The sequence below is a fragment of the Temnothorax americanus genome, unplaced genomic scaffold (genome assembly GCF_048541705.1).
Source record: "Temnothorax americanus isolate GAGA-0224 unplaced genomic scaffold, ASM4854170v1 Scaffold10, whole genome shotgun sequence".
NCBI lineage: Eukaryota > Metazoa > Arthropoda > Insecta > Hymenoptera > Formicidae > Temnothorax > Temnothorax americanus.
The window spans coordinates 931,130-946,250 of NW_027509231.1; the positions used below are offsets into that span (position 1 = coordinate 931,130).

The following is a 15,121-nucleotide window of genomic DNA, read 5'->3' on the forward strand; positions in this document are numbered from 1 at the left end:
TAAAAGGTCGCAATTTAAGGCAAAAGACAGAATTAATTTTCAATTAATTCATAAAAAGTAGATGACGCGAGGTTTGGCCGATTCAGGGCGGTGGATCTCTGGCATTTATCGCGACTTTGCAGCCCGGAAGCCAGCTGAGCGATCGCTCGGTTCCCCCCGAGGGAAAGTGGCTTGAGCAACTTTCACTTGCTGGCAAGCCAGACCACCGCTTCGCGAATAACACCATACAACAAGAGTCCTGAGCATTGTACGCGCGCAGAAAGGGGCCTGTCGCGACGCAATATTTTTGCGCGATTAAATGTGACACGCAATGACAGATTTATATATACCGCCTATGGCCACATACAGTATATATAACAAATATTTTCAACTTTTTCAGTATGGAAGTATCAATTTTTCATTTTATTTCTTTTTAGATATAAATTATCACTTACAATTACAAACTTTAAGTGATCATAAATGCGTAGGATATTATATATATATATATATATATATATATATATAGAGAGAGAGAGAGAGAGAGAGAGAGAGAGAACGTTTTTAGATCGTCAATCTGTTACTTATGTGCAAATTTTTCTTTTGTCATTTCTAAGAGTTTGCGTTTAGTGAAGAATTAATTAAAATAAGAAAAAACTGATGTTTGCCTTAACTCATCACATTCGAAAAGACCGTAATGAAAATGAACAAATGCTAAACTTTCAATTTATGCGGAGCATTAAACTGCGGTCACATCGGGCGAGTTATCACGATCTCGTAAAAATGTTGTTTTGTCCCATAAGATGTTTTATACCTCTTGCAGTTTGCCAGATTAAGATCAAGCAACCGGTTTGCAAATATATTTTAAATAGAGAGACGTTTTGTGTTGACTTGTTACTTGAATAAAATTTGTTTCGAGCAATCGAAATTACATAAGGTAAAGTAAGCTCTTCGCTATAAACTTTCTGTTCGAGAATATTATTTATAAATATTTGGCATGATAGGATTTTTAGATTATTTGTCAAATCTATCGATCTGTACGCGGCATGTGCCATGCCCGCGTACGCCCAGAGAAATCAGATTGTAGCGGGATGAAAGAGAAATCCGTGCTCTTAGCGGAACAGGAGGCATGGTTTATTAAAGAACGAGGAAAAGAGAAGTCGAAAGGAACAGATACAAGCAGGAGGGGGCAAGCCAGGAAGAGTAACCATGTCTCTTTCCTTTTTCTGCTTCTGCTCCCTACTCGCGGTAGAGAGAACTCGCAGTTTCTTTTCTTCCCCCCTTTCTCACGCGTGTAAAACTCGCGGAAACGAGTCTGCCGCTCGATGCGTGTTGTGGTGCATGCATACGGCGTATAACGCGTAAACATGGCGTGCAGCGTGGATCCAGGAAGCAAAATTGACGCGCTATCTAATAACGCATACGCCAGAGTGAATAATGCGGCTTTTCCACTTTAAATTCTCTAAAGATTTGGTTCAATAAAATTATTTAGGTTTTCAAATTAAATTTAAACGGTATGGAAATTTATAATTTATATCGCTTTTAAATAATCACATTTCTTATACGCGCAGAAAGATGCTAAGAATGGTTTACTTTAACATGCTGGTAGAAAGACGATGCATTTACGAGGCTCGTTGACTCGAACGAAGTTGACCTAGTCAGGCACCCGTTGGCCGTCTAATCTAAAATTAATTCTTAACAGCTGCTGCCGACTAATGCGCGTGTATCGCACATCCATGTTTATTCTGCCAACTTTTATTATTTTCATGCCGTGTCAAGGCCGCATTCCGCTTCTCTCCTCGACTTCTCCGCGGCGGAACGACGCGAAAAAGTGCGTGAACCGGAAGAAGAGAAAGGAGGAAGTGTGCGAATGCGCGCACGCGTGTTAATTATACGTGTCTTATTGCTCTGCCGCGATCGCGATAAGTAATGATTGATTTCGTTTAAAAACGTAATATTTTCCACCTATAGTGTCCGTTGGAGATTGCGCATTTCTACTTCATGCCCACGTAAAGTTTCTGTTTTATTCTTACTTGGAAGAGATTATCCCATTTATCTTATAATATAATTACACTTGAAACGTATCTCGAGAGATCCAATAGGAAAATTGTATTGCGTAAAGTAATAAAAATCGGTTTGCGTAACGTACACTAATTTATTTCAACATCGAGGTTTTTAAATTTTTATACAAACGAGCGAAACTTGTCGTTTTTGCGAGCAGTATTTTGCCATCTAGTCGTTCATCCGGTCGTTCTCGAGATGCATTGTGCCTGGCAATAATTACCTTTTGCCCGATAATCGACCTCTTATCTCGCTTGGCGCTTCACCAGGATATGCAATTTACTGCGACAATAATTGACAATTATCGCTTCCTTTCCTTGGGAGTACACGACTAGATCGAGGCGATATCGGCGCTCCATAAGGTCAATTTTAATTGATTCGATTCGCTCGTCACGAGACACCTTTAATTGGAGACGCCGTACGAGGCGGATAATTAAGATATGCCAATTATTTCCTTCCTGCGATGGGAGTCTTCCCTTCTTCGCTTCGACCACCCCCGCGACACGGTTCGTATTTATATTCATAGAATGAGGAAATTAGTAAACACTTTGGAATAAAATTGAACAAGTCTCTAATGTATACAAAGTTGTGGAAATTTTTTTTCAGTACAATTTAAACAAGTACCTATTTATTTAATACTTTCACGTTATATATATATATATATATATATATATATATATATATATATATGCATCAAGATTTCGTTCACAGGTCGCTACCTAGAAACAATCTTTCTTATTGTGTAGGAATCGTCCAAGCAAAGTCGTTAAAATGTACTTTAAACGTGAGAAAAGTCCTAGTAGATATAGTTATAAGATACATATAGTTCCGGGATATTGAAGCAGAAAAAAAGGGATTTCACAAGTCTGGACCCGTATTCCTTAATAGCGGGTCGGCATATCTAACGGCAACAACTTTCTCATTGCTGTGCCGAAAAGTATGAGCCCACGTGCCACTTGGAGAAAGGAGGCCATCCAAATGTCAGCCCTGCATGGCGGTGTCTCGAATCTTGCGTGTATAGGGTAAAAGTTTTGACGATAACTCACTAAGAGTCATCTTAATACGGTCAAACTCTACTTGATGAATTTCACCGATAGAAGAGATTCGACGTATCTTTTAGAGTTTAGACGAAATCGAATATACTGCTCTTGAGGCATACCAAGCGCGCGAGTGAAACAGAAATCAGTACAACGTCAACCTGCCTGTATAAAATGTACAAATTATAAAGTCAGAGAAGAAAACAAAACTTGTTTCGCGCGAGACTTCCTACTCGGTAACGAAAGATTAGCTTCCAGCTCCTTCCTGTCGCTCCATATCGCTGGAAAGCGGTGCAAGCAGTTATGCGCATTTTCTTCATTAATTATCAGACGTGAGTAAATGTGAAAAGCGATTAACAGAAGGATAATAGAGATCTGGAACGCGGAAAATCACAGATTTCCGCGCTTTATTTTGTAAAACGAATAAAGAATAGCAAGACCCTTGATAGACGCAATTCTCGCTCTAACGATACTTTTGCAATAAACAAAACGATTAGTCGTATATATGTTCGCTTACATGGTGTTAATATACATAGATAGGATTGTATCTCTCTTCAAGAAGTTTTGCGTTATACTTTTTCGAGTCAAACAATGATTGTGATATCCGGAAAGTGGAAAGTCTTGGCATAGCTACGCTTTCAGCGAGCACACAGTATCCTCGATTTCGACTGTTCCCACATGCGGAGACTATGACCATCATTTACATTTCTGGATTCGCCGAGAAATGGAGAGTTTCGCTTTTCATTAATTCAAATGACTCTCGATTATCAGTAATTATTTGGCGCCACGTTCGATAAAATTATTTTTTTTAATTATTTTCGACATTAAGGATTAATTATTACTGTATTGTACGTTGTTTCTATTAATAAGAGAACATGTATTACTCAAGTATATATCACATAACTATACCACATACAAAAAATTTAGAAAATTAGATTAAAGTAGAGAGAGAGAGAGAGAGAGAGAGAGAGAGAGAGAGAGAGAGAGAGATACATTTAAATATAGAACATAGCAAAGTACTAAATATATTTGTAAAATGGAAAATTTATTTATTAAATGTAAAACATTATTTCTCTCTCTTATTCGTTGAGGACACCTGAAATCGCAATTTGCGAAAAAGACCTTAATGCCCGACGATGATTCCCTAAAATATTTTACCGTTTCTAAAAGGCTCTGTCGCATTACAAATTATCTGTCTAGCAAGCTTGATCGGAGTAGGAAGTCGCGTGCCGCATGACTTTCACTTTCACCGAAATAACGGGGACGCAGGAACGATTGCGTATATCCGCGGGCATATGTCTCATACGAACACGCACGTACGTATGCTTCTCTGACGGTTCGCCTTTCTCTCGTAAACAGCGCGACCCTTTCTTTCTCCTGTTCTTTATTTGTTCCTTTTTCCTGCGCGAAAAGAGAAACTCGTCTTTAAATTACTTTTCGAACGCACGTTATTGAAGGGGACTGGGGAAAAGGGTTCGGGACGAGCAAACCCTTTCGCTCAAATTCCAAATTTAACTTTAGTTGCCTGAGAAATTAAAATCTTTCAAATATAGAGTATTTTTTCGTTGAGCTTCTATATATCGATTTGTCACTTTTTCACAATATACAAATCACACATTCTTATGTTTAATATACATAATGAAAATTCTAGTATAAAACATGTTGCTATTTCCATGGAAAATATTTTGTGTTATAACGTTCTTATCTCGTTTCAATGGACTATTTAAAAAACGTTTAGATAATAGAGACTAATGACACATACATAAGTGCATACATTATATACCTGTACTTGTACACATCATGCAAGTAAATTTAACGCGAGTTTGTTCTGCCCTAGCTCGTTTGTCCAGTTCTGACGTATCGGATCATAGTATCTTCCGTTTCTCGCATAGAAAAAACGCGCACAGCCTGTAATAACGATTAATAGACAGGATTAGCAGCAGATTTCCTCTCTTGTCGATCAACATCGTGCAAAAAAAAAAACTAGACTAATGGCGACGCAACTGTTCGCAATCTTTTGCATATATGTGCTCGTCGCAACACTTTTATTACATTTTATTAAAATCACATTTTATGTTATGCATCAAATGAAGCTCTCATAAAATTTACAAATAATAAGATTTAAAATCAAAATTTTTCAAACTTAAGGAAGATTTTATTATTCAAAGTCATACGTCAATTTGTACTCTTTGTAATACTTTTTTCAATTCGATTAATTTTATCGCTGTTTTCTCGTCACTTAATTATTTCCACTAAATTTTTATACGTTGTTATCTATCATGTATTTATCGTAGTATATAACAGTTAGCGACATTAACATTTGTCGAGATCGACACGCGAAATACGCCGCACGCCGTGAAACCTTGGGATATCGCTCGGCTGAGAATTTATCATTGATTTATAAAGTGCGCTCTAGAACTAGTTTTAGCTCAGGTAGGTTGAACACCGTTTCTACTAACCAACGCTGCACGTCTGATCACGGTGATATTGGCCGGTTAATGAGATCAAATCCCCCATTGACTATTTCCACGTCCATTAAAAAGGCGGCGCACGCGAATTCCTACATACTTAATTCATTCATATGTCTCGTGTGTTTCTGCACTATTTTGTAGCATTTTCCCAACATTTTATATACATACACGTGAGCACGGCTTTAACGTATAACATAAAATAATTTTTACTATCACATTTACTGCATTAAGAAATTATAATCTTTCGGATGCCATAAGATTCTTATCTATATTACTAACGTACGAAGATTACTTAATTATGTTAACTAATATCACTGCGTTATATTAAATTATTCTTACGCCGATTTTGTCGATTGTATTTTACTTGTGGAAATCATGCGTATGTGCAGATATTCAGTCAAATTTAATTTTCTAAATGAGCAACAGTAGCAAGAATAAGATTTTTTTATTTTATTGCTATTTTATTGTATCAAGAATATGAAAGTCATAATCCTGCGTAAGATCTCATGTTAAGTTCACAATTTACGAAGTTGCAATTGGCGTTTCTTACTTACAGAACAATTTATAAATCATACTCTTCCTATTTTAACTATCAACGAAAAAATTCGTTTATTTATGACAAAAATATTTAACTTCCTCTTACGGAATTCAAACGTTTAAAAGCAACCACCGTCGTAATTCGCGATGGTTGTATTAACGCAATCAACAGTATTTATGTCAAACAAGATCGTCCTTTTATAATCGCGACATTTTTTCGTTGCCAAACGGGAAGATTCCTCGATCGTGTTATCGTATAAGACGTTCTCCGATTCCAAGAGCCGATCACCATCAAGCCGCCATTTTTTCGTCTCCCTGGTGCTACAGGAGCTATAATATATCTTCACATCGACCACAGCAGTAAAACCGGTTGTCTGCTTGTATTCTTACGCATCTAGGAAGTTTTAAAAATTTTTTCGACGATTTCACTTTCGTAATTTACTTTGCTATGAAGAGAACATTATAATTAGTGACATGAGGTAGCTCTTTTCATTTTAAGACTTTTGTTTTGTTCTCATTCATCGGACGTACGACATGTCTTCGCGAATTAGAAATGATGGAAAAATTAGGAATAAGTTTCTCATTATTATCGTACAATTATATTCGAAGCACGAAGTTATGATTCGCATCTTCTCAAGCTTAAATATTTTCGCGTGATGTTGTCTCTAGATTTATATCGTAAAAGCTATCCTGCAACGTGAGATACGGACGTCAACAATTATGTATCTCGCGACAAAGTTCCACGGGTAATAAATGAGAGGTACTAGCGGAAAGCACGAAGGTGTCTATTCCTAAGAATGGCACGTGATTACTTTCTCCGACAGCCTGCACGGTTGGACATTCGTCGACGACGTCGACGACGATGACGACTACGCAACGATGACGACGTAGTCGAGAACCGTGCGCAACGCCAGCTGTCTTCCGGGTTTAAGGCTGAATAGTCCAGGTTTCCACGGTGTTAGGTTTGCGCGATGGAAACAGTCTCGCGACGTCGACGAGTGAGATCGAGCACTTTTCCTACGCGTGACGGCATATGTGAAAATTGCAATCGCGAAATTACAACTTCCCCGCTGGGATTTTTGACCGACAGACTCGATTAACGAAACTCATAGCGGATTTGAAATCTATGTTTCGGTAAATTATTTAATTAAATAACGTTGAAATAAAATCAGAGAATTCTAGAAGAACGATGAGTATATGTTGGAATAGGATCAAATATTCTTATCCGCTGTTTTTTTTCCTATTTATATTCTAGCATGAATTTCCCACACGTGCACGGAAGAATTTTAACACTTTTTACACGCGCTCGATAGTTCGATTGCATATTACATTTCAAATGATACCAGTGATCGGATAACTATCGAAAGGCAATCTTTAACCGTGGCCTTGCTGACCTAGTCGGCAATGCAACCTTGAACGATTGAATAATAACGGGATTTCGCGGATTTTGCATCGATTGGTCGTTAAGTATTTAGATTACGATCATTATAATTAGGATTCTATGCATCTTGGAATTCACATATTACAATGATATGTTAATCACTATACGTTTGACATTATATATCTATTGAAGTCGACTATATACAGAAAAAGAATAAGAAAAAAGCTTATCAGTGAGGTCTCGAAAAGGAGGCTCGATAATCACGTCGTCGGTATCGGGTCGTCTGCAAAAACCGATTTACTGTCTTTATCATTAACGTTTGGTTATGGTGAATACACGCACGTGCAATCAATACAAAAAAAAAACACGCGTGTCAGGCATGTTCTCCAATTCGGCTCGAATTCAGCTCAGAAGATGAACTCGCGGAAATGCATTCCGGTTTTTACGATGATTCAAGAAAAGTACAATAATCTCTTTCTCTTTATATAAATTACACCGAACGGCAATTATTATAATAATCGTAATTACGTGAAGAATCGCAAATAGTATTATTTATTTTTATTACTATCAGTTTTCTATATTTCGATATATTAATATTGGAAAAAATATCTAATTCCATATGTCACATCTCGTTAGTCAATTATTAGATGCTAGTGATGAAGCAGTAATTATTAGCTAATTATATAGATTCCCGGTAATCTGAGTAACCGGATTCCCGCGATTTCGATTTTATCTGTAAGTACAATCGCGATACAATAATGAACTTCGAAGTCTTTCGATTTAAAATTCTCGCAGTTCGTCGCAATATTGTTGCACGAATGGCTCGGAAAGAAGTTTGCACAACGCGCTTTCTCTGTCCCGTTGAAAAATTGTTTGTTATCTCGGCACTGACATATGGCGCCAGTGTAATTATTACCTACCTACCGTGTAGTTAACACTTGACTAATCACGAGTCCATCGAAGGCCATTTTCGTCCATTCGATTGTATCAACAATTTAATTGGAATAACAATTAATAATTGACGAATTCCGAAAAAAAAGTCTCTATTTTATTTAGTAAATGATACGTAAACGATACTGATGTGATACGATCGATTTCACATGGAACCTGACTTAACTTACCGCTTCGCAAGTGAAACTTACCTGGAAGAAGATAAAAACGATTCGTCAGTTGTTAGCTATTAGTCAGTTAATGTAAAACGAATACGCGTCTGGCTTTCGCTACGTCGCGATAATTCATTGCGATTTGATTACGTAATATGACTTAGGAAGAGAGCTTTCAATGCTTTCATGTGCTTGCACGTATGCGCGCGTGTATATGTATCAAATAATTCAATAAATATGTATTTTTACGTGCATCTTCGAATAATGATCAATGATATCTAATTAATAAATAATTTTTGTTGCAGGACCGTCTCCAAACGCTCATCGGAACCTCAAGGATCAATGGTGAGTGAATAATGAAATAATCCCCGAATAATCGCCTCTAGCGATTGTGACATATAGGCGCCGCGAAATCGGATTTCGCGTATCGACTTCTTTAAAAGGCGGAGCACGTGGATTGCACTCGTGCTTTGAATGCACTCCGCAACGTGCACGTACTATTGTCCAACGGTATATATATCGGCGCGTTAAAAAAAATGTCTCACATATGTGTACGCATATATTTACGTACGCGCGCACATGATACTTTATAGTTTCACCTGTTTTATCGAGATATATACATGTGAACGATATGCGTGCTCATGCGAGGCAACAGTACACCAGACCTCGTGCATAGGATCTTACACAGTAGGTGCGTGCCTATATTAAGGAAAATACGAGTATGTACTTTCTCGCGTACGTGTCTCATTGTCAAACAATTTTTGGTTTACTGCGCGATCTTCTAAAATGTCTCTATTACAACGATATAAAAAATATATCTTATTCGTTTTCATAAAAATTGCGAAAAATTCTTAAAGCAATAATCGGAGCATCATCAAGGTCGAGAACGGAGATATCTCGAGGTCGTAGGTCGGTGCGCGAGTTAACTCGGAAACTCCGCTCGTATATAGTCGGAGATGTGGTTTAATATCGACAAGATTGTCGACTTTACGTCACGGCTAGCCGGCTTTTATGTCTGATAATTTCTATAATCAGTTCGAACATCTAAAAGGCATGTTAATATTCATAGTGTTAATATTCATAAACTAGATACATCGATAATGAAAACGCGAATTTATGAGGAAAATTTATCGATCAGGAAAGCTAACAGGTTTTAAGTAAAATGATGTTTAAAATGATGGTTGCGAAAAATGTCACTTCTCGAGGAAACTTTTAACTTGGATAAAGAATTAATTTTTGTTCATAATTTTACGTTTGCATAAAATCTAAAAATATTATAAATGATATATGTTTGTAAATCTTGAATACTTTTCGGATTTACAAAGAATCTCTTCCTCATATACACGTTGTTAATTTGTATCTATAAGATACAAAATCAATTTCACGTTTATATGAACATGCTTTTATTCTGAACTTTTGAAAGCTTAATTCAACTCTTTCAATTCTTTCCATATCGTATAATACATTTTATGCATTATAAAATTTAGATAACAACGTGATTAGCGGATTTCGCAAAAAGTATAATTTCAAGCTATGAATTTGTCGCTATTACGATGCTAACAATACAATGCTATATATGCTTTGGGACTAGGTGAGGCTATAGACTAACCCATCCTTCGTATTGTACATCCTAAAATGCGATTCTAATCTATTGTGCTCGATGACAATATCGCGGACACGAGTATCGCCATTCCGACAATCGTGCAGTCAAAAGCTACATTGACCATTAATTTGTGAACATAAACCGGCAAAGTTTAGAACGAAAAAATAATCTGCATAAATCGATTTTTTACTAGTTTTATGGACCCTTCTTTTACTTATCAGTATAATTTATTAAAATTACTGATTATTGAACAAACATTAGGTATTATCGATCGTCCAATGAATTTGCAACGAGTATTCTTTCAAATATTCACAACGTGCATGGACGGTGAATATTTTACTTTTTTTATGTTTTTTGCCGAGTATAAATATCTGATTTGTTTGCGCAAATGTCATACATGCGCTTGGCGTTAAAAATATAATGGATATGGGAATTAAATATAGAAACGAATCCGACGTTGGTACGACTTGAGAGCGTGTACGAATAAAAATAATAGTTTCTCCACGGAAATTTTCTACTTGTACGCGACAAAAAGCGATGAATAGACAAGAAAAAGAAAGAAAGAAGAACGCAAACACGAGCAGGAGCGAAACGAGCTGAGGACGTGGGAGGATGCAAATGCGAAGAGCCTTGAGTCGAATCCGCCGTAACTAGGATAGGTGCATAGATGAATTCACACGTTTACATACATGGAGATGGATGATTCATTCACGCTCCATGTTCGATTAACCCGACCCGCCTAGTTAACAGATATGTTTCGCGATAAACGATGCAGGTAAAAGACGCGGCTTATTCTCAACGACGCGGTTGACAGTCATTACAACGAATACACTTTGTTGGATCATACATTATTTAAATTTTTAAGAAATTAAGAATAATTAATTACGAGAATATATATTTCTATTTCACTTTTATTATCGAGCAATTATTTTCTCAAACCGTCAATTTTTGTCTATACATCTCTTCGGTTTGTTTGTAACTAGTTTGTTTCTTCTAAAAACTAAAAAGAAGGTTTAAAACTTTCAAATCTATCTTTTTTAAATGCTATTATTAATCGAACGCGTTTTTTGGCGTGAAATTCTCGATTCATACATCGCGGATGAAACAAACGCACGTGAACGATTCCGTGTTGATCATCGTGCAGTAGTCGCAGATCGAGTGTAGGCTGGCTAACGTAAGCAACAGGTGGGCGTTTCTACTGAACGGCGACTTCTCCCTCTCTACACTGCCACTACTTCTATAGGCGATTTTCCAAGTGATATACGTGCATTACACAGTTTGATTCATAATCATTAGTTATGAAAAAACATCTTCAGTTTCCACTCACACAGTTAGCCGAATAAAATTTCTCGACGAGCGAGAAGGTTACACATCGATCGACGATACATCTTATCGATCTTTTATTTTGGAAACGGCGTATCTGTCTAGTTCCAATTTGTGATATGCATGCCTACCGTTCATGTAAACATGATGCTGCCGCCACAAGTGCTGGTACTGGGACCACCTGGAACTGGTGCTGTCTTCGTGAATGGGCGGGAGCGGCGGATGCACTTGGTGTCCGTGGGAGTTCGGTGGCAGGGGTGGTGGCGGTGGTTGGGATTGCGGCTGCTGATGAGCCGGCGCGACTACGATGTGCGGATGCTGCGGCGGCTGCACCGGCTGCTGCTGATGCTGAGGTGGAGGATGGTGCGCCTGGGTGTGCAGCACCCCAGCCGGTACCGGTGGTGGCGCCAATTGCTGATACTCCATAGCGCAGCTCATCCGATTATCTCACGCGCGCATTTAATTACTCTCGCGGTATCTTACGGTCCCCCCCGCCCCCCCCGCAATGTCCAACGCGGTTAACGACAAGTCCTCCGAGGTTCCCTTTCACTTGTGCCGGGACGGACGACGCGCTCGCATTTGCGACAGGGGGACGTTCACGACGAAAGGAACAACACGATATTTGTATGTATCAGTGAGAGAATCACTCGAACCTATTGTGGGCTATTGATCACCGAGGCTGTCCGCCCGCTTCCGAGTAAACTCTCCAGAAGCGAGCGCATCGAGTCGTGGCAAACATATGATTATTTTTGAATGCCGAAGGCGGGAATCTCCCTGGGAATGCTTCTAGAATCTATCCTATGGACCAGCTGCGGAATTTTCCACGATCGTCGAGCGTTCGTTCGATCAAATTATCCCGACGAGTTTTCCAAACGGATCGCTGTTTCTTCGACCACGTGATCGCTATTAATCTTCTTGTCTCACCATCAGTAGGCTGGACATGAGAAAATTTTCATTGGTGCACTCACTCACAATCAATAGGATCGAAACGATTGTGATTCACTGAGAAAATCCAATATCCAATGAATAAAATGAGAAGAAACACTTTCGCGAGCTGTCAGACTGATGCGTACGCGAGCTCGCAAGGTGACCACGTTGCGGAGGACACTGCTTCGATTCACGAATCACAAGGATCCCAGACTCAAACTAAGTCCAGTGCGCGATTAAACCGCGAACGCTAAGAGTAGCACAGTGTCGACTGTCAAAATCGCCTCTCGTCAGCGTCTATCCGTCGGCGTCGTGTGCCGATTGGAGCACCATCGTTGCCGGAAGCGGCGCTCCTATTGGTCCCACTCCATGCCTGGCGAGAGGGGGCAGGGCACGGACGATGTGCCTCAACGTCCTGGAGGTGAGCGCAGAGAGACAGCACGAGGAAGGACGGAGCGAGGAAGACGGAGGAACGGGCGTCCGGGCAAGCATAGACGGAGGTAGAGAGAGAGGGGCAGAGGGTGGTACAGGAAGGGAGAGGGAGAAGGAGAGAGGAAGAGGTTGGGGAGAAAGAGAGAGAGAGAGAGAGAGAGAGAGAGAGAGAGAGAAACTCGCGTGCGTGTCTTAAACGTGTGGCGTCCGGAAAGACACTGAGTCGCAAGCGCCACGCCGATCGAGAGGCTCATTCCCTCTTTGTCGTGCCCGCCGATACTCTGTCTCATTCTCCTCCGCCCCAACATCCGCTTTTTCCCGCCCTCACCTCCCACTATACATCTGAAACCTGACCCCACTCGTCGCGCAAAAGCGCGAGCGCGCACACCCGCCGTACGCTGCTGCGGTTTCTTCCTTCTTCGCTTCGCCGACGACGTCTCTCCTTCCTACGCCAGCGAGCACCAGCTCTATCGACGTCCCTGTTCAGTTTCTAGGATCTAGGCCTAGGCCTCTTCCTCCCGCTTGGAGAACGCCACCGTCCTCTAGTCTACCTGGCCTGCTTGCCTGCCTGCCTGCGCGCTCCGGCTGATCGCGCCGCACTTTTTCACTTGTCCTGTCTGTGGCTTGCCTTCCGTCTCTACTTACTTTATCGCCTCTCTCGATACCTGGTTCCAGACTATCGGACACTGAAGAACAACGTGGGAGCTTTTATTCACGATTTAGTTGCTACGTTTCGAACACTTTTCATGCTCCGGCCGTTTTTAATTATGTAGACTGATGTGTTATGTACTTCTTTTTCCGATCTTATTCCTCCACTCTTCGTCTTGAGATTCTTAAGCTGTGAGACATTATTTAGAAAGATGTTTGTGTTTTTAAACGCACGATTATTCATTGGCAAACAAACATCGATGCCATCCACCTTGCCTTTAAAGTTTTAGTGTCATATCCTCGTCAGCATCATGTACAGTAGAAGAGGAAGCTATGTCCCCTTCCAAGTAAATGCACCTCTCTCTACCAGACTGAAATGCTATCTCCTCGTCTCGCCTCGACTGTGGTATTTCGCCACTTTCGATTTTACTTAGCGAAGGAGCGCAGGAACGCTCGTCCGTTATCGTTAATTTCACAGATCGGTCAGTTGAAACATGCTTGAAGAAGTATGTCATTCCACACATAACGAGGTCGGTCAATTCACTTTCCGATTTTCGTCAGCTGCCCGTATTACTTTTCACGCCTTTTAATGCCGATAAAAATAGAAACTCTTACTGATTTCCGGATTATACGGTCTATAAAGTGTTTTCTGTCATTAGAGCAACCCACTTTGCGATCATTCGAAACGACATAGTCACCGATTTTTTTTATTAGATTATGATCGTTATCAAATGATATATATATGGACATTAGGTGATTTATAGAGTTAATTATACAAAATACTCCGAATGATGCAACAAAGTGATTTCTTTATGTACGTTTGAAATATCTTAAAGATTTATTCAAATGAAATCAGAGAAAAGAATCTTTTTAATTCTAACAATAGTAGCCGCTTAATATCCGAATTTAATGTTGTGAACGAAAAGACAAAGATGTTCCGTATGGCGGCCATTATAACGCGCGAAAGCGTGTCTCGCTTTAGGTCAGGGCCATCAGGGTCGGACATTCGTGGGCAGGATCCAAAAAGAATCCCGCTATCTCTGTTCTACCTCCGCTGAACACGGAAGCGTCGGCAGTTAGTTGTAGTTGAGCGTAGTTTAGTGAAAGACGACGATGAAGGAAAAATTTTGAGGCAAGAAAGAAATTGAAGAACCAAAAAATAGAATCATCGTAAAATAGAAGGTGTTCTCACGAATTAATAACACGCTTAATTACAATTTATTTATCTACATTAAAAGTCTGTAGAATTCTCTTTATGCGAATTTTATCAGGAGATCCCAGAAAACAATTTCACACAGAAATGCTTTCCAGTTCTTTTTCAAGCAATAAGTCTTTTTATTGTATTAAGTTTTTTGTATAATAGAAAACGTAAAAATTATAGTTTTTAATGTCGAAGTAATTACTCTCTTTCCGGGTTTTATATCCATTTAAAGTAAAGTTATCTTTATCAGCTAATCATACTGATCGCGGTTATTCTTCTTTCGTGATGATCGTACGCCACTCGAGTCAAGAAAAAAGAGAGTGCGGGAGGGCTCGACATAAGTTACGTAGTGAAGGCATGAGGCTCTGAATCACCAGAACCGGTCCGGTAGACGCGATGCCTGTTGTGCGAACGCGGAAAC

General features: G+C 39.5%; 2 protein-coding genes across 11 annotated transcripts in view; one reads left to right on the plus strand and one right to left on the minus strand.

Moving 5' to 3' along the window:
- LOC143899154 (uncharacterized) overlaps positions 1 to 15,121 on the plus strand; it is a 146,122-nt gene that overhangs the window by 22,746 nt on the left and 108,255 nt on the right. The window contains exon 2 of the mRNA XM_077409173.1: positions 8,872 to 8,911. Coding sequence (XP_077265299.1) covers positions 8,872 to 8,911 — 40 coding nt within the window. The remainder of the gene's footprint in view (positions 1 to 8,871; positions 8,912 to 15,121) is intronic.
- Positions 1 to 15,121, minus strand: part of LOC143899034 (thyrotroph embryonic factor) — a 70,216-nt gene that overhangs the window by 16,123 nt on the left and 38,972 nt on the right. The window contains exon 1 of one of the 10 annotated variants that reach the window (XM_077408995.1): positions 11,624 to 13,155. The exons of 8 other annotated variants lie outside the window; for them this stretch is intronic. In XM_077408995.1, the coding sequence (XP_077265121.1) occupies positions 11,624 to 11,930 (307 nt within the window). In that variant the 5' untranslated portion in view covers positions 11,931 to 13,155. Of the gene's footprint in view, positions 1 to 11,623; positions 13,156 to 15,121 lie in introns of those variants that run through there. One more of the 10 variants, XM_077409021.1, reaches the window with a different exon arrangement.